This window comes from Tasmannia lanceolata, unplaced genomic scaffold (genome assembly GCF_043159265.1).
Source record: "Tasmannia lanceolata isolate RefF3 unplaced genomic scaffold, GAP_Taslan_0.1 ptg000044l, whole genome shotgun sequence".
Classification (NCBI taxonomy): Eukaryota; Viridiplantae; Streptophyta; class Magnoliopsida; order Canellales; family Winteraceae; genus Tasmannia; species Tasmannia lanceolata.
The window spans coordinates 24334331-24353894 of record NW_027518721.1 but is presented as its reverse complement, the minus strand read 5'-3'; the positions used below and the strand labels follow the sequence as shown (position 1 = coordinate 24353894).

Here is a 19564-nt window from a genome sequence, read left to right as displayed (position 1 = left end):
ATGCAAATAACAGAAGTAAGAAACACTCCAAAAAATTGAAAGAGGGTTAGAAAAATGGTAAGTAGGCAAGCCACTTTACTTGGATTCTCATAGGGTAATCCATTGTTTAAATGATCTAAACCATTCATTTGTTGGGTCCTTGTGTAGATAGGTTGTGTCCGGAAAGCCTTCTCCATAGGATAATCCTAAACGTATGATTCGTGGATGTTATTTTACTGTGCTGTCCATTTTAAACCTCGACAAATCCAGGGGTTAGGATCGTCCTATACAGAAGTGAATGGTTTGGATGACCCAAATAATGTGGGCCCTAGCTGGCAATGGGCCAACGACAACACTCACGCGATTAACAAACTACAGAAGTCGAAGGCAAGGAGAGGGAAGTGCCCTAATTTGGACGGTGAAGATTACACCGTTACTACTGCAGATCTACGGCTCACGTTACACCTAAACCTACTCAGACCACTATATATAGAATAGAGATGATATCTCCCCAAATCAAAGTTGTATTAAAATCCAAGAGCAAGCAGAAAAATCAGGTTAGATGTAGAGGAAAAGAACCCCGACTCTCGATCTGGATTCAGTCCAGGTCTTCAACAACTCAAAAAAATGTGAGTTGATCTGAGCTTGGAAGCTAAGTTTTTGGAGTGGAATTCCTTACTACAGCTCTAATTAAAGGTAGCTTTCAACAAAGGGAATAGAATTCTTTACTTTTGGCACAACATTAGCTGAATTACAAACAATTTCGCATATGAAATACTCATAGAGCAGCAGGAAGTAAAACAATCAGCAATGGCAACCGTCCTTCACTTGTAATTCACACCATTCAAATGCAATGTCCAGGTCTAACTTGAAAATGAAATGCTAGAAGGCTTTTATAGCCAATAACAAAAAGGAAATGAAATAATTACCCTTACCTAATGTAAATGACTGAAATAGAGATGAAAAACCAAAAAGAGGCTAAGCTACCCAAAGTAATGAAACTTCCTACCGTAATGAGCTTGTTGGGCCGATGTAGTCTTTGCCTAGGGAATGATCCTGCATCACTAATTCATATATGTATATAAATGGTGGAAGCACCCAATGATCAATTGCTACAATCTATCATACACAGGAGGCTATTGCTCACATATATAGATATATTCTTGAGATGCCAAAACATGGTTGAGTTGGGTACTTCAAGAGAGAAGTAGAGGGCAAGAATCAAGGCAGCATTTACATGGATAACAAAAAAAAAACATTTGAGGCAATTCTGATCCTAACCTCCTCCCTTGTGTATCAAAGACATGTATTTGTGAAGAATCACTTCCCCTTCGCGCCTGAGTAATACAAGCTTGGACTCTGAAACAGAGGTTTGAGAAGAAAAGGACAGAGTTGCGATGACAACCAACCCTACTGAAACTTCTTGTGCTTGTCACTGAGGCCAATTGAAGAGCTAGCAGTAACTCCTTGCAAATCTGTCAAAGAAAATGATCTCGAAGAGAAAGACCATTGACGAGGCAGGGTTGTGTTAATCGGACACTTCCCTTGTGGGTGCAGAGGTGGAAGCTGCGGCTCATGGTCCTCGTTCGTATTGCTCTCACAGCTGCTCATGGCAACGGCGAGAGCCAATGTGCTTCGGCTAGAATTTGCGGGTCTCTTGGATATACCACCGCCTGTATTTCTCAGAGGAGAGATGCGATTTTTATCACAGAAAACACTGCAAGCTAGCAGATTCTTGCGCTTCCTGTTGAAGGCGTTCTCCGGTTTTGCTAGATCCTTGATAGAGGAAGAAATGTCTGCCAGGCTAGTGAACGACTTCGACTTGCCACAGTAGAACTTGGAGATGCTTCGCCTGTGATCACAATTACAGAATTTGTTATACCCACGGCTTATCTGTGTCCTATCAGGAATCCCGGATAACCAACAAACTAAGGGCATGTTTGGCAAACATGAAAAAAAAAATCATGGAATATTTGTTTACATAATGTAAGAGAGGGGCAAAGAGGTGAGAGAGAAAGACTTGAGGGAGGTGGGAGTGAGGAGAACATGGGTATGGGGCTGAAAAACAGGGAAAGCAAAAATCCTATTTTAAACAAGTTTTTCTTTCTTTCTTTGTTTACCAACCCTATCACATTCTGTCCTCACTCAGCTATCCCTACCCTTCACTCACATTGAGCAAACAAATATTCCATGAATTTTATTTTCATGGTTGCGAAACATGCCCAAAGGTATTGATATCAAATCCAGATTTTAGTTAGAGCTGATTTCCAATGACATGTGAAAGAAGGCCTGGTTTCTAAACAGGTCACTGCCAAGGACACCAAACCCATATTTATTTTTATGTAATTAGCTGTCTATTTACTGACAGCATGAAGAATCATAAAAGCCCAAATTAAAGCACACTCCCAGTTAAGAAAAGATTATTATTCTAGCATATGGGTCTCAATCACATTAGATTGATTTCCTCTGAATAGCAGAAAGAAAATAGCACTCTACCTATTCAATAGTTTTTTTAAGTAAGGAGTTCTAATTCTTCATAATAAGCAATTGATCACCCAATTACAGGTGATAATCTTTTTCGTTTCTTCTTCCTACAAATTTAATGCGCTAAATGGCATCTAAATCGCATTGAATTATTCTCCAGTCGAAAAAAAAAAAAAAATCGAATGTAGAAACATGGGTTTCAATCACATTGATCATTTTCCAACCAAAAGCTCTACAAAGAAATTATGTCTATGATTCAGCTATTCAAGGGTTATAAGAACTCTTAACCCAAGAACAACATTCTGTATCTCAGATAATCTCTACGATAAAAATGAAGGGTTTTTTTTTTTTTTTGCACTTTCAGTATAAAATTCTAGATTTATTTCCCCTTGATTTATTTTTTTAACACAAAACCATCCCAATCCAAAAGAAAAATAATTATGCAAAATCCCAAAATCCAGATCAATTAATTCCAAAATAAAAAAGGACAATAACATTTTCATTAATTCCATTTTAAATTAAAAAATTAAGATAAAAAAAAGTAAAAGAAACAAAATCCCTTCAAGCAATTGTGAAACGAAATTCCTCCCAATTTACCAATTAAAATTCAAAACTAAAAAAAAAAAAAAATCTTAAAAAAAGAAACTAAAACCTAGAAACCCTAATATCAACAAGAACCATTAAAACCCTACCTGATTGGCAAAGACTCCTCTAACGAATCCATCGTATCCAAAGGCCCCTTATAAGAGCTCTGTACCTCTGAATCCTCACCGTCCGATTGCAACGATCTCTCCGAAAAATCGCTATTTCTCCCGATCGAAGAAGAGCTACAAGAAGCTAACTCTTCTTCCTCATTCCCCGCCGGAATCCGGCGATCTTCCGGCACCATACCGGAGATATTCCGGCCAGATTCCGGCATTTCAAAGATCGATATGCAGGACGAGATCCCGCCGATGAATCCTGACCCTTCGATTCTGTTTCCACTGCTCTCCAAAGCAATCGACATCGTCTAATTTCAAAAGGAAAAAATAAATCAAAGCTCTGAAATGGGAATTAGGGTTTCACAGATTTTCCGACATGGCTGAGATTTCTCTTGTGGGAGTTACAGTTCTAATTATAGAATAAAAAACAGAGAGTAGGAGAGAATAAATAATAGGAGATAAACTTTTTTCGCCTCACTTTAGGATTATGCGCCTCCCATTTTCACGTGATTTGACTTTAAAAAGCGTTAAAGTCTTCCCACAATTCACGTGACAAGTGGGGGCGGATAATCCTACAGTGGGGCGAAATAATCATCGCCCTAAATAATAGATAAAACCGACAGTTAAAGAGAATAAATAATAGATGAGGAAGGACGGCCTTATCCTCATCCACTTGGCGAGATTAAACAAAAGGATAAATATAAAGGCCATGAGTTTTTCGCCCCTACTATTGGATAATGCACCACCTTGTAACGTGATTTGCCGTCAAAAAGTGTTACTATTCACTTTAGATGGGGGCGCATTATCCTACAGTGTGGCGAAAAAATCATATCCTTAAATATTATGAAAACAGTGAGCAAAAATAAAAGGGAAAATTACATTTACACCCCTCTAGTTTCTGACACATCCACTTCTACCCGTATAGTTTAAAACGTGACAACTACACCCCCTTAGTTTCAATTTGTACAAGGTAGGCCCCCTCAGTTGAGGGTTTGTTCACAGATTGAAGGGTTAGGATGATCCGATGGAGCTGATTTTTTGGGCACACCCTACAAATGAACATTTTGGATCATCCAAACAATGTGGGCCCATACCCTAATCTAAACACTACCAAAACACAGTCGGCCCACATTGTTTGGATGATCCAAAGCGTTCATTTGATGGGCCCTAATATAGATAGGGTGTGCCTAAAAAATCAGCTCCATCGGATAATCCTAACCTTTCAATCAGAAACCGGAGGGGTGTAAATGTAATTTTCCCAAAATAAAAAAGAGACAGAGACTGCCCGTAACGGATTGCCCGGACTGCCCGAGAGTTGAAACCAGTTACTTGGAGACGGGGCTTTGTTGGGACCGTTGAGATCTTGCCACGTGTAAAAACTTTTTGTTGATGGGAATTTTGATGATGACGCGTGGATGAATTTCAACGTGGGAGACATTGAATTGTTCAAGAGAGCTTAGAGAATAATAAAGACATGGAAAGAGAGGGGCGTATCTAAAGCGATACGAGGAAGACAAGGTGTGGCCCACAACCCTAATAAGATAAGATCTTTGTCCTATCTCAGTCGCTTCAGATTTTTGTGCCCGTGGGTCCTACATTGATTCAACAATGAGATGATGATCTTCGCGATCGTGTGGTTTATAATGTATTTTACTCAGTGGCCAATCCATCACAATGCACATGAGCCAAATGTATGGGCAGGGTGTGTATTGACCGTAGATACTATGGCTAAGATAGTTTGATGGTAAAGATTTTTGTTAATCTTAGGGGAGTGCCTGTTGCTTAAGGACATCCCTGCAGTTTCTGTTTTATTGAAGAGAGAGCAGAAGTATCATGGGAAGGTGAAGGGTGTGATTGATTCCTTTAGGGAAACAGGTGTAAAACTGATTGGAGCATGCTCAACTGAAGGGCTTCTTGTCAGAAGATACATGTATTGTGCCTTAATCACCAATTGGAGTTTATGAAGTATCGAGCATTTGATTGGAAACATTGGAAAAACAAGGAACAATCTTGGAAATATCAAATTGTTTTTTTTTTTTTTTGGAAAACATTGCAAAATTTTGAGCCAGGAAGATAACAAAGAACACGACCTTGGATAGGAGAGAATAGAAGAAAATGATCCATGTAGACGAACCCAACTAGTGTCAAAATTAGGCTTAGTCAATTTGAGCCGGGTAGATTCTTTCACATTCTTCATGAAAACTTTTTAAAGGATTCATTAGCCACCCCAACTAGTTTGGGACAAAGGCTTAGTTGAGTTGAGTACTGCAAAATTTTAGCTTGGTAGCCCAAACCAATATTTCTGTCCGTAATGGTTATCTGCCTTGATAAAGTCTCACTTTGTTCACAGGTTGAAGCTTTCATTAGGAAGGAAAGCAGCAATTGGGCTGTGGTTAATCCAATTATGGAACCCAGATGCTCATTTTCCACCACTGACATTATTATATGGGCAGATAAATTTGGGGTTGATTGTTCTAGTCTAGAATTGCAGAGTCAGATGCCCGGAGTTATGGTAGGCCCATGAATCTGGACTGTGCTTTTGTTCAGATCAACAAAGGATATCTTTTAGGAAGGAGCGAAAAAGTGGACTTTCTTGTAAGCTAATGAAAAGTACTTAGGATCATTTTTCAAAGAAAAAGGGAAGGTAAAAGTTCTGTTGAGGTTCACTTTTTCAATGATCCAGCCAGCAGAAAATCACTTGTATGATGAATGGTAAAATGCAATTTTTGGGTCCTATGAGTGGGCATAGGATGGGGGAGAGTGACATGTATGTGAGATTTTATTCGGGCATACACCATACAAAATCTTGTGAGATAAAGACCTTAGATGATGTAGAACATGATGAGGAGACCGATCTTGATCCCATCTGAATCAACATTCCGTTCATAAGATAAAGCAGCAACAAAAGTGAAGAATTTAAGATGCAAGGCATGTTGGACAACCATGAATATTTTTTCAATGGACCCAATTGTGGAATAGAGCACAGAAGGAGCCAAGGGGAGAGAGTTGAGAGTTGAGAGATCACTTAAAAAAAGTTAAAAATTATGCTACTTTAATCTGAGCATGTTTTTTTTCCTGTTTGCAGAGGCTTTTCATGCTCTTTTCACTCCCAGTCCCACCCTCTTCATGAATTTTTATTTGTTTCTTGCATCGAGAGACACTCAACACATTCTAAAGTAATGAAACCGAGGACAAAATCATTCACACCGAAGGTTGTAAAATGAGAGAAATATTAATACAGTCCCATCAACCCATCCTTGATATTTGATCCAAGAGCAGCTTACTTTTGGATCAAATATCAAGTCTGGTACTTCTATTACTTGTTTATACGGCCTTTCATCATATAATTTCTCCTAAAATGAAAACTTAAAAAGGCAAATATAGAATCTGTATAAATCAAAAGGGTTAGAATTTGTTCAGTGCAGGAGTTTTGTCAAATATAGAATCTTTATAAATCAAAAGGGTTAGAATTTGTTCAGTGCAGGAGATTTTTGGAATAGAAGATGAATGGCTTAGAATGCCCAACAAAATGGAATAAACTTAGGAAAACATGGGCAGAGACCAGATATCCCAGCCATCAGTAAACGAGGGTGAAGAAAAACAGATATCCCAGCCAGCTTCAAACCGTCACCACACAATCTCATTCCCCTCTCTAATAATGGCTCTTTGTTTCTACTCTTCACGATTTTCATACATCCTATCAAAGAAGAGGAACGGGAAGAACAACTAGCAACTATGTACTCAGAAGGACACTACTCGGGCGTTATTAATAAGGGCACAAGCTAGTGATATTCTCCTGTATTGGACTCCTACCCATCTAGGGTGCTTCACTTCACCACTTCGCCTGGCTGAATAATACTTGTACCGCTCTCCCATAACCCCGAATGGGAAGTGAGGCTTTGAACAAATTATATGTGACAGTGATCGCATTGGATAAGATCAAACCTACCTGATAGAGTCATCTCTTGTTGCATCACTGCATACGAGCCTTTGAAACTTTGCTGAAAACTCCTGGTACGATTTAACCTCAGATGGTTGAACTCTTTTGATGGCAACCTTGAAATGTACCATTGATATTTCTGAGATGTCAAGGCTCTCCTGATTGTGTTAAAGATTTGAAAATCAATGGACATATTTAAAAGTTAGAATACTATAACAAATTAAAGAAAGAAACCAACATACTTCTAGTGCCAAAAGAGCTGCTTCCCGGCAGACTGAGGATATATCTGCCCCAGTATATCCTTCAGTAAGATGAGCCAGCTCCCTTATGCTGACATCAGAACTGCATGGCATTTTGCGGAGGTGAATGCGAAATATATCTTCCCGGTCAGCTTCATTTGGGGGTCCCACATACAGCAACCGATCAAAGCGTCCTGTCCAAGATATATTGAATATTTAGCTATGCTATCAAGTTAGTGTGGCAAACACTCCGGTGTTGGGTCTAGGTAGGACCTGGTCTCAGAAGGGCAGAGTCAATCTTGTCTGGGCGATTGGTGGCTGCAATAACAGTAACATCAACTCTTTGGTTTAAACCTGCATAAACCATATATTAGTCATCACAAACGGTAGTCCAACCATAGCTCTGGATATCAATGATATCTAGTCATGTTTATGAATGTTAATATGATCTTTTATAACAGCGGCAGCCCTACACAACGCACAGGATCCAATAATTAAGTTTATCATGTCACATCTGTACCCATAGCATACCTCAATAACATAGACAATTTAAATCGCATGACGTACTTTGTTCATTTTAATAAAATCAAAATTCTCATTATTGTTCAAAAAGCAACCTTGCTCTATAACATCTTCAATAGAGAGAACGAATCCATCTGAAATTTATTTTGTCAGAAACATAGTTGAAAATTTTCCTAGGATAAGCTGGGATTGAACCTACAACCTCACGGTTAAGGCACAAAGTTGTTTCACTTTTACCAACTGAGCTATGGGTTCTTATATGATGCATGCACATATTTTTCCAAATAAGAATATGAGCGGGTAGAAGTACAAGTAGAGCCTACTTGTTCAATGACCCCACCATTTATCTGTTAGTCCTTGTTATGAATGGTTCATGCATCAAAATCGACTCTCATCGGACAATTCTAACCCCTCATTTTGCTAACGTTAAATGGACAGTGAGAAAACAGAAGCTATGGCTTGTATCCGCAGCCACATATTGGAGGTTTAGACTTTAGAATCACCTGATGGGAGTGGATTTTAATGCATGGTCCATCCATAGCAAGGCCCATCATATAAATGGTTCGGATCATTGAGAAGAGAACCCCACTTGTACAGGTCCAACCCCAAAAATAAGAGGTGCAACATAAGGACCTCCTAGGAGGTCAACCATCCTTGTACTACTCTTGTATTACTGTCGCCCAACTCTACCAAACATGATAAAATGGTATATGAGCTGCCTATCTACACCTATTTAAGGAAATGGAAATTTATGAAATTTTACACCATATTAACATTTACTTACCATCCAGTTCAACAAGAAGCTGACTCATAACCCGATCACCAACGGAAGCCCCATCATTCTCTTGACCGCGGGTGATGGCGAGACCGTCTATTTCATCGAAAAATATAATTGATGGAGCGGCGGACCTTGCCTTGGCAAACACAGACCTAACAGCCTTCTCAGATTCCCCAACCCATTTGCTGAATAGTTCTGGGCCCTTCACTGCAAGAAAGTTTAGCCCTGCATTAGAAGCTACGGCCCGGGCCATTAGGGTCTTGCTACAACCCGGAGGACCAAACATCAGCACCCCTGTTGGGGGCCGAACCCCAATACGCTCAAAAGCATCCTGATGTTTTTGTGGCCATTCTACAGCTTCTATCAATTGTTTCTTAACCTCATCTTGACCACCAATATCTTCCCAGCTAACCTTTGGAACCTCAACCATAACCTGACACATAAAAACATTTATTCAGAGTTAATCTAGCATAATCCTTCCATGTACTTTTCAATACAGCATGCCCTTTTGAACAAAATACAAAGTTACTGTAAACTTTTTATTTCGTTCACTGATAATAATATAATGTTATAATGAGAAATGATATTTCCAGTTCCTTTCCTAGCCTTTCCACACCCTTTGTTTGTCATTTCCTCAAAATTACTTCATTTTCAGGAAGAGACAAACAAAAGGGGTGGAAATGGAGTCACTTTAGGAAAAGACAAACAAAAAGGGGTTGAAATTGCTAGTAAAGGAGGTCAAAATATCATTGCCCTGTTATGCTTTTGATAATATACATACATACATACAGACACACACACATGCACCTTTACGTACGCACGTATGTATGTATGTAAATGGCGGAGGTAAGGACCTTGAGGTTGCAACTGATATATAAAAAGAAAAACCATCAATTGGGATTTTTATTTTTATTTTTGAAAAATTATCAGATAAAGATTGCTCCTTGATGTGGAAGGAACTCAGTTACCAGTACCGCACAGAATGACAATTCTGACAGAACAGATCCGTTATCTAAAGAGCCTAATCAATCTAATGAATATGACAATACAAAATCATTCAACTGCAGAATTTAACATCAGAATGAGGACATGTATTTGAAATTTTCGTATTAGAATGGTACTTGATACAATTGCCATTAAAAAAAATGGAACTTGACAATAAGGTACCTCTCGCATGGCACTGGGCCTCACTTTCATCTTGGCCTTTTCGAAATCATCAAAAGTCACTTTAAGCAAAGGCTTTTCTTCCATTACACAAGCTTCTCTTTTAATATTATCCAAACGGATTGCTTCTTGTAAAGCACTACGACTATAAGGAGCCTTTTCGCCAGAACCAAAAGGATTTACCAAGTCTGTTGTTAAGGCTAGATTCGAGAGCAACAATGCTAAAGAATCCTCATGATCTGTGGATTTGAGACATGGCTCTTTGAACTGGTGGTCAAGTGTCTCTGAAAAACCATACGAATTTTTTAAAGCAATATAACGCCGAAGAGTAGTCAATGCCGCCTCATTGCAAAGAGCAGCTAAATCTGCACCAACAAATCCATGGGTGGTCGAAGCTAGAGATCGCATTTCCGTATCCATAAGGGAATGGTCCACTTCATCAAGAAGCGTACGCAGTATATCCAACCTCTGGTCTCGAGATGGCACTCCTGAAATTATATTCATAAGGAAAATTCCATGCACATAAATTCAATTCTAGCTGTTAACAAACTAAAAATCCATGCCCAAAAGAGCAATAGAGATATTTGTGATCTGAGATAACTTTTACTCAAACCCATAAGATAGTAGTGCACTAAACAAATAGCAGGATTCGCCCCATATGAAGGTGTTTTGATACTAGAGATAAGAACATGTGGACTCAACTCAACTCAACTCAACTAAGCCTTTGTCCCAAACTAGTTGGGGTCGGCAATAAGAACATGTGGACTATGTTATAAAAATACATATCTGCATATGTTGTGCAAAAGTGTTTCTAAAAGGTGTACAACAAAATTTCAGATGAAAAGAATTGCACGAACCAATTTCAATCTCTCGGTCAATTCTTCCATGCCGTCTCAAGGCAGGATCAATACTATCAGGCCGGTTGGTGGCAGCAATTACAAGTAAGCCACCAATTCTAACCTCATCCATCAAGCTCAACAATGATGTCACCATCCTTTGAGAAAGATACTCACCTCCATCTTTTCGTGCTGGTGCAATTGCATCCAATTCATCTATGAACACCTTTAAAATAGCAGAGATGTTAATAATGTATGCTCCATTTCAATCCAAGAAAAAGAAAATATATTTTGTCACATCAGATGGATCTCATCTGGAGAGAGTGGCATAATCATGACTTGATATGCTAATGCTTTAACTTCCTCAATTATATACAAATTGAAAAACATGCTCCTCCAAGCAGCGTGGCAGTTCTTTTAATAACTAACGAAGAGAGGAGAAATATACAAGTAACAAAGAATGGAAAATAAAGGAAAAAGAAAGGGGGCTAGGGAAGAGAGATAGCCTCAAAATCCATTACAAGAGAGCAAAGAAAGAAAAAACAAAGACAAGCCACAACCCAAGCAGAAACAAATTTATCATACAAAGAGCATCTCTCTCAACCCCTTATCTAGCTAAAGAGTGCCATGTCATTAAGAGTATAGTGTGGGAGCAACTCCCTACTCAAATCACGAAGACCTAGCTTGCCAAAACTTTGAAGGCACCATGGATGCCCCTCCAAGTACACCATTTAATTGTTACAAAAAAACCAATGCACAAAAATTCTTCTATGCTGGTTAAAATAATATAGGGAATGATCCAGTGAGGGTAAATATGAGGGGTAAACTATTTCGGAGTAATCTACTTACCTTGTATTAGTTCAGCCCTGAATTAATTTATGTGGTTCCAATGGGCAGGGTAAACTTAGGGGATATTTGATTTCCACTGTCCAGTGACAACATATCCTAGGGGTAAATGCATAAATTTTCTAGACCTTCCATTTTACACCAGTTAGATTAGAGGACTAGAATCAAGTTTTTTGTGACATACATTATCTATGATGGAGACCACTAAACGAGTGGTTTAGATTGTCAAAATAAGTAAGTCCCTGTATGATCACCTCCGTCATGGATTCATCAGTTCATTGAATCTATAAAGGACCCGGATAAATTATCGATATGTCTCTCATCTTCACTAGATACTATTGTGGAACTGAAGTCGCTGCAGATAATTATGCTTATACATGCAGGTAATTATGCTTATACAATAACTTGTTACTATTGAATGAGGTGATTTTTTTTTTTTTTGAATAGTTACTATTGCATGAGGATATATTTCTGATTTTGGTAGATAACATAATCTAAGCACGAAAGTGTTTGACAACGAAGAATTTGAGCTCCAGTCATATTTCTAATTTTGGTAGAAAACATAATCTAGGCACAATAGTGTCTGACAATTGTACAAAATAAAATAAAATAAATTAAAATAATCTAGGCACAATAGTGTTTGAAAATGAAGAAGTTAAGCTTCATATACCAACAGATCTACGATTTAGATTGGATGAATCATACTGGTGAAATAGAAGTTCAACCATAAAAATTTTTGTGATGCATCTCTAAATTTATGTTATCATATTAAATTGCGCCAACTACAACCAATACACACTTGTGATCAATAAACAAAGAAACCATGCCATCATTCAGGTTAGCTGAACTAATTTCTATATGGAAGAATGCTATCAATATGTCTTGTAGAGGTCTAGCTCTTACACACATGGTTTCAAAATTTCGGTTTCATAATGCATTTCGGTCCTCACCTAAACAGAAATTTGGGCCACAATTTTGAAATTTCGGCCGAAATCCAACGAAATCAAGTTAACATATATTTCATCTGGTACAGAATTTCGGCAATTTCGGCTGAAATTTCGGGAAAATATTCAATAATTATCTAAAATCTAGATTTTAGGGTGAAATCCCTAAAATTTCGGACAAAATTTCGGGATCAAAATTTTGAAATTTCGCCCGAAATAAACTACTGTTTCGGGTATCACCGGTTTCGGCTTTGGTCTCGAAGGAAACCCGAAATTTTGGATTTCGGTTGCAATTTAAAACCATGCTTACACAGCAGATGTGCCAAAGATTTCTACAATTTTCAAAATACAGTGTGAAACAATTACTGTGATATGGTAGAATGTTATCAATGTGTCTTATAAAGGTTTATCTCTTACACAAAAGATGTGACAGAGATTTCTATAATTTGCATAATACAGTTTGAAACAATTAGTGTGATATTGATGACAGCAGAGAAAGCTTGGATATGACTCTTCTCACTATTTCCAACAGTGAGAAGTTCATGAGCGCATATAACATGACATTGGTGCTTATTATAAAGTGATAGCAATTCTTACCTACCATAAAAGTTGGTTATTTTTACAATCTGCAGTGAAATCGATAGATCAACTTTGTAACGTTCGATTGGTACATGAGTTTATGGCTTAGACTATTTCACGTGTGTTGCTTCAATGAGTACCTGTTGCTCATACTCTTTTCAGGCTCTTCAATTAGTTGCTTCTCACATATAAATTTCAATAATTTCATTGATTCAATAAGCACAAATACATACTTAGAAACTATCACATAAGAAAGAAAGCCATCTATATTCGCTTAATCACATCGAATGGTATTTAACCTAACTGTATAAACTATGAGAATGTCCAGAACAGGACAGAAACTGCGCTAACAGGTCAACCAGCCACATGAACACTTATATTTCCAAAATAATGTCATAACACAAACCAGGAAAAATAGAGGGGAAAAGAGAGAATCTAACCACAGAGGGAGTGTCACGCCTAGCATCATCAAAAACTTTATGCAATGCTTGCTCACTTTGTCCATAGCCTTGGCATACAATCTCAGGTCCGTTCACAGAGAAGAGTTTGACACCAGCATCACGAGCACAACAACGGACCAAAGATGTTTTTCCTGTGCCAGGTGGGCCATGAAGAAGCACTCCAGTGTATTTTGCATGGTGCTGAATCTGATGATTAACACATCTATGACTATGTCCATTAGTGCACACAAAATTAACAATGGAATGCAGAATAGATTAGGCTTAAATCAAGGATAAATCATTATTACTAGTTTGCTCAAAGTCAAATATATGTCATAAATATCATATAGTCACACAAATTAACAGCTGAACATATAAATGACCATGATTTTATAATAAAGTAGAAAAATCAAGCGGGCAAGATCAATTGCAAAAAAAAGAAGCAAAATCAATTAATACATATCCCCATAAGAAAAACACGTGGATTTGGTCTAACTAAGCAAACTTGATTTGAGTCCGAAATCTTATATGTTAAGACTTTACACCCAGTGTGGAGAACCTCTTCAAAACAACAAATGTAGAAAAACAAAAGGAAATTGTATGTGCAAAGAAAAATAATAATCCCAAAGATCTCTCCATTTTTTTTATTTTTCATTTTTGAGAAAAGCAATGTTTCTGTAGAGAAGATTATTAGAGGCCAATATATTGTTAGATGGTGCTAAGAATATTAATCAAAGATAAGAGGAATAGACTAACTTCATTTTTCATATAAAAGATGTAAAGAAGATTATTAGAGGCCAATATAGTTCTATTTGTCCCAAACAAAATATTTGTACTATCAGATGGTGCTCAGAATATTTACCAAAATGAGTTCCCTAACTTCACTCTGTTTCACTGTAGAGTGGATAGGTGAGGTGGGTGGGTGCGTGGGTTTTTTTTTTTTTTTTTTTTTTGGGGGGGGGGGGGGGGGGGGGGGGGGGTGCTTACCATGACCATGAAGAAAATATGATTAACTAAGCAAGAAACTGAAAGGTTGAAAGGAAGAAATAAATGAAATCAAACATAAAGATGTTAAAATTAGCAAACCTTGTTAATGATGATTTCCTTCAATTCTGCAGATTCTTTCGAAAGGCCACCCAATTTTGAAATACCACCTGCCTCGTCATCCTTCTCCAGTGACAAACCTTCTTTATTTAGAGTTCCCATTTCTAAAGGCATAGAGGAAAATAGGTGCACTCTTGTTTTAGAGTCCACTAGAAAAGCAACATTTACACGATCCACCGAGCTGGCTGTTTGAATCTCATTAGACAACAAATCATACCTTTTCTCGTATGTCAAATCCTGGTTAGAACATTCCACTGATGACTCCTTAGCATCTTCTACAATGAAAAAACAGATCTTCCCACATACTGGCACAGCCACAAGATTTCCACGGAGTAAACTGCGAGCAGAAAGCCACCAGGCAGTACAAATCTGCAAAAGTTCTTTTGTCTTTTCATCCTCCAGTGCTATATTTATAGCAGGTACATCAAAAGATGGCCCAGTGGATCGATCCACGCTTGACACAGACTCTTGGCATCTTCTGGGTTGCCAACGGGTATTGACTGGAGAGCTAAGCTTTGATTGATATGACAAAGGTGTCTTTGGGGATGAAGCATTGTCATTTCCAAATTGATCATCAGAAATATCAATGGGATTTGACATCTCACCACATTCTGTTGGTCCATTGCAAAATAAGACCGGTTTTAGGTAAAGGTCTTTGCACTTGTACAAAGGGAGACTACAAACCTCTGCACTAGATGAATTGTGCAAGTTAGTAGTCCTGTTAAAATGCTGGGTTGTAGATTGACTATCAATAGGAGAAACAAATATCATCCAGCCCATAGAAGGGCTGCCCATGGTGTATGAAAGACTCGAGGACAGTCTTACTCCATTCTTCAAAACCTTCAAAAAATGGAAAGCGCCCCTAATAAATAAAAAATCTTGGAGCAAAAAAATTTAAAAAGAAAAAGAAACCTTTTATAACATGACAAGAGTCAAAATTCAAGTTAAACACAAGTACAAATTGTTATAGTTAGCTCTAAACTGCAACCAGAATTCTCATCAAAGAACCCAATTTGAGATTCAAAGTTAGATAAGAGAAGGTCTAATCCAAAAACAGGGTCCGAGAAAATTCCTAGCAGGAAAAATAACACCAGAACGAATTTGCAACGAATACTAACAGATATCAGCATCAACATATAATAATGTTGTAATTCTTGCTAGGAAATGCAAGTTAGTAACTTAATAATTGGAATTCAAACAAACCTTGGAAGAAGGAAAAACAACTGCAAGTGCGAAGAAACATCCCGCTTCGCCATCCATATCATTCCCAACATCAAGTCCAAAATGTCTGACGCATTCATCTCCTAATGAATAAAGAGGGGAGCCCTTCGACAATATTCTCTGGCTCGAGGCTGCAAGTGATACCTATCATTCACAAAATGACAAAATAGTTAGGAGAAACAATCAATTACGTAAATTCTGCACATGGTTTTGTTCTGTGTGAAGGAGTCGGAGGGCTATGAGGCGATGATGACAGTTCGAAAGATCGGTCCCATTCTTGGACTATGTTTCATCTTTCTTTTCTGTGCCTTAAATATTTGCGAAAGAAATAGGGGAATTACTACCAAGGATCCTTTAAATTTGATTGATAGCCTTGGTCACAACTTTAATAGATTGGGAACCAGTCAATTGAGAAGCTAGATCAGAGAGTAATTTGTTAAAATCACTCTCAGCTCTCGATCGTAAGTGGTACTGACTTTCCCAAAGTTCAGAGTTCATTAGATCTGGAGCCTTGTCAGCTAAACTTCTGCATATAGATTGGAATTCATACAGTCTGAACTTGAAATGGAATATGATTCAATGGTGTAAAGTGGCCGATTCTACGAATTGCTAATAGCCAAATCCTGTTGTAGCAAGTCACAGCTTCTGCTAAGTTTCAGTCTCGTATGGATAAAATCGGCGAAAAAAGTATAAAAAGCTCCACATTGTGCATGATTAATAATCTGTTCTTATTATTATTCGAAGCTCGACTGAAATGAGTTGAAATTCCATCCATTTTGCTAGATTTTTCCCCTTCATCAGTAAGTTCGTAACTGATCTTCAATTCACTAGTTTGCTCTTCAATTTCATGCAATAATTTTGGAAAAAAAAAAAAAAAAACTAGACGAAATTTTCAATATCCAGCACCTTCATTGATTGTTGGCTCTCTCATTCATAACAGTGCTGGATTTAATGTCTAGAACTGGAAATTTGTGTAACACTTCAAATCTAAGATTGGAGGATTCCTTCTTAACAAGTTAGGCAAGAAACTGAAATGAAAAAGGATAGAGATGATGGAGAAATTAAAAGTAAATTTACCGAGACGAGTGAGGCAGGGTGGAGAGAGGAGGAGACCATTGCAGTGTCAGAGATCCAGATGGTAGAGGCATGGCCTGTGGAGTTGGAATCAAAATCGGTGATTCGGCCGATAAAGGCGGATTTAGAGATGAGATTAGGGTATTTTAGGGAAGCTTCTTCGAGAAGAGACTCAGAGCGTTCTTCGAGTAGAGGCTGAGGGGTATGAGGGGATGATGAGAGCTCGAAAGATGAGAGGTTTGATGGAGTTCTCGAAGGTTTCTTCTTTGCCTTTGCACCCATCTCTCCCTCTATGGAGTGAAAGTTCTTGTGGGAGTAGGGTTTTTCAGTGGGGAAAAGGGGTTAAGAGCGGAGAGACAGACAGTTTAGGTTTCCATTTTGGGCACCCACAAATTCGCCCCCAATCAGTCCCGTATTCACCCCTCTCTCTCTGCAATACGGGCTAGAAAAACCCCGGTTTGGGAAAAGTCAACCCGAACCCTATCGAAACTCAACCCGACCCGGTTTGCACCCCTATCTTACACAATACTAAACTTGTGCTGCAAGTCATGTTCCTAAGGCCCTGAGATTGTTTCAGATTTTGAGAACTGACTTGAGTCAAAAACTGATTATTTGACTCAAATTTACTTTAAATTTTGATTACAATAATCAGTTTTCTAGTCCCGGTCCAATTACCAATTTTGGACTCACAATTGATTCTCAAAATCTTAAACAAATAGTGCCTAAGCCAGATTAGTTGAGTTTTCTATCCTTACATTAGACTCCAATAAAGCGAATGAGATTGGCTTAGGTTTTAGGCTTACAATCACTTGTCATAATCTGAAACGAACGGGGCCTTAGCAAGACATTATACCATCTTTAAGAACGAAAGAGGCCATAATCTATTGTACATTTTTTAATAGGTGAGCTGGGATTGAACTCGGACCTCTTGGTTGAAAGAAGGAAGGCTCAAACATTGAGCTAGGGGCTTAATCCCATCCATTATCTCTTGAGTGAATTAGCGAAATGAGTAATGCTAGGGAAACTGAGAGTAGTACCTAAAAGCGGACCGAACAAATAGATTCACGCCACAAAATCGAGCCAACCCTTAATTTTAGGGAACGGCGTTTTCTCATTGCAGGTCCCCTGCTAGGTGGTACTCTTGGTCTCCATATCATTTTCCTTAGCGAAATCTTCTCTTCAAATAGGACATATTACCATTTGTAAGTACAAAGTGTTATTATTGTCAAATGCAAGGGATTTTCAACATGTGGCCCATTTGTAGTGATGCCCAACAAACGAAACGAATGATATGGATTTTCAAGGCTTTCTTGATGAATATAAGCCATGGCTACAGAAAGAGGAATGAGGAATTAGAATCGTCCAATTGGGGTTAATTTGAATTCATTGCAACCCCCCAACACACGCCGGCCCACTCCAAACACACACACACAAAGTACTTTTCCTAGGGCTGCAACTCGGGTCGGGCGGGTCGGGTTTTGGAGAACCCAACCCTAGCCGAGAAATATCTCGGGTCGGGTCGTGTCGGGTTTTTTTTCGGAAAACCCACGATTCCCAAACCCGGCCCTACCCATGATAAATCTCGGGTCGGGTCGGGTTTTTTCACGTTGACGCAATTTTTTGAGGAAAATTCTTGTTTGGCAAGGCAACTCAACTCATAGAAGCAGAAATTACACTCACATTACACTTGAATCAAACAATGATGTAATTACACTCACATTACACTTGAATCAAACAATGCTATAATCAAACAATGTTGTAATTACAATCAAACAATGCTGAATCAAACACTTGAATCAACTCAACTCATAGAAGCAGAAATTACACTCACATACAATAACAGTGGGTGCGTGGGTTTTCACTTTTAACTTTTAACTAACAATAGAAAAAAATGTACATACTATAACTTATGTAACTCGGGTCGGGTCGGGCCCCTTCAAACCCGGCTCAACCCGAGATTCATGCGGGCTTTTGAATGCTCAACCCGGCTCGACCCGAAACCCATGAAACCTGAACCCAACCCAGGCTATTTTCGGGTCGGGTCGATGCGGGTCGGGTAAAACCCGGCTCGAGTTGCAGCCCTAACTTTTCCCTTTAGAAAAATATGAGCTATGCTGGAGAACATTTTTTAACACATTTTTTTTAAAGGAAACCGATTTTAAGACATTGCAAGCACGAATTCGAGCAAATCAACCTCATTTGGTTTAACCTATACAAGGAAACTCACAAAAAAGGTAATTTTTCGGTACAAGTGGCACACTATGGTTGTTTGGTACCGAGCCGATCATTCGATCGATTCCAGTATCATTTTTCAAGAAAAATATGTAGAGAAAGAGAGAGAGAGCCTCTACGCAATTTTGCAAAATTCATTTAAAAACTCACCTTTTCTAACAAGGGAAAGACCACCTATCCATCGGCCTTAATTTTTCATTTAATAGCACGAAGAGCCATAATAAAGATTCATTTCTCGGCTTCGCCCAGCCGGCGCTCGCGTCATGTCCCCTGAGCTATGGCCGGTGAAATTTTGATGACTGAAATGAGATTCAAATTGAAAGAAGGTACACAAAGGACATCTTTAAGAATTAATGAAGGAGTTAATCTAACTGTGCCAATGTGTGTAACAGGGACATGGTGCTCATTAGGAAGTTCACTATGGAGGCCTCAACGGAACTAATGGAAGTGAGATAAAGAGGCAGACTGACGTTCTTAATCA

At 38.5% G+C, this 19564-nt stretch overlaps 2 protein-coding genes across 4 annotated transcripts; both read right to left on the bottom strand.

Annotated features, from left to right (window-relative positions):
* Positions 1-1036: 1036 nt before the first annotated feature.
* Positions 1037-3573, bottom strand: LOC143863978 (protein OXIDATIVE STRESS 3 LIKE 2-like). Its single transcript, XM_077374787.1, has 2 exons — positions 3156-3573; positions 1037-1831 (listed from the first exon to the last, which is right to left on the bottom strand). The coding sequence occupies exons 1-2, from the start codon at positions 3467-3469 to the stop codon at positions 1390-1392; spliced, it is 756 nt and encodes a 251-aa protein (XP_077230902.1). The 5' UTR covers positions 3470-3573; the 3' UTR covers positions 1037-1389.
* Positions 3574-6592: 3019 nt separating this feature from the next.
* CIP111 (Cam interacting protein 111) lies at positions 6593-17331 on the bottom strand. Of its 3 annotated transcripts, none has more exons than XM_077374261.1 (10): positions 16855-17331; positions 15760-15921; positions 14539-15396; positions 13453-13659; positions 10665-10869; positions 9811-10295; positions 8650-9076; positions 7617-7697; positions 7347-7537; positions 6593-7262 (listed from the first exon to the last, which is right to left on the bottom strand). In XM_077374261.1, exons 1-10 carry the CDS (start codon positions 17131-17133, stop codon positions 7110-7112), a joined length of 3048 nt encoding a protein of 1015 aa, XP_077230376.1. In that variant the 5' UTR covers positions 17134-17331; the 3' UTR covers positions 6593-7109. The 3 variants fall into 3 exon arrangements, with proteins under 3 accessions (XP_077230376.1, XP_077230377.1, XP_077230378.1); XM_077374262.1 differs by having other exon boundaries at positions 14539-15242; positions 16855-16990; XM_077374263.1 differs by lacking the exon at positions 14539-15396 and having other exon boundaries at positions 16855-17324.
* Positions 17332-19564: the final 2233 nt, after the last annotated feature.

What these genes read in the sequence shown, in the direction of transcription:
- CIP111 (XM_077374261.1), bottom strand. Translation starts at nt 17,133, where the DNA reads ATGGGTGCAAAGGCAAAGAAGAAACCTTCGAGAACTCCATCAAACCTC. An exon ending in GGCCCAGTGCCATGCGAGAG is followed by an intron (nt 9,077 to 9,810) that starts GTACCTTATTGT and finishes TTTATGTGTCAG; the next exon opens with GTTATGGTTGAGGTTCCAAA. An exon ending in CTCTGCCCTTCTGAGACCAG is followed by an intron (nt 7,538 to 7,616) that starts GTCCTACCTAGA and finishes TATCTTGGACAG; the next exon opens with GACGCTTTGATCGGTTGCTG.
- LOC143863978 (XM_077374787.1), bottom strand. Translation starts at nt 3,469, where the DNA reads ATGTCGATTGCTTTGGAGAGCAGTGGAAACAGAATCGAAGGGTCAGGA. An exon ending in GAGGAGTCTTTGCCAATCAG is followed by an intron (nt 1,832 to 3,155) that starts GTAGGGTTTTAA and finishes TTGTGATCACAG; the next exon opens with GCGAAGCATCTCCAAGTTCT.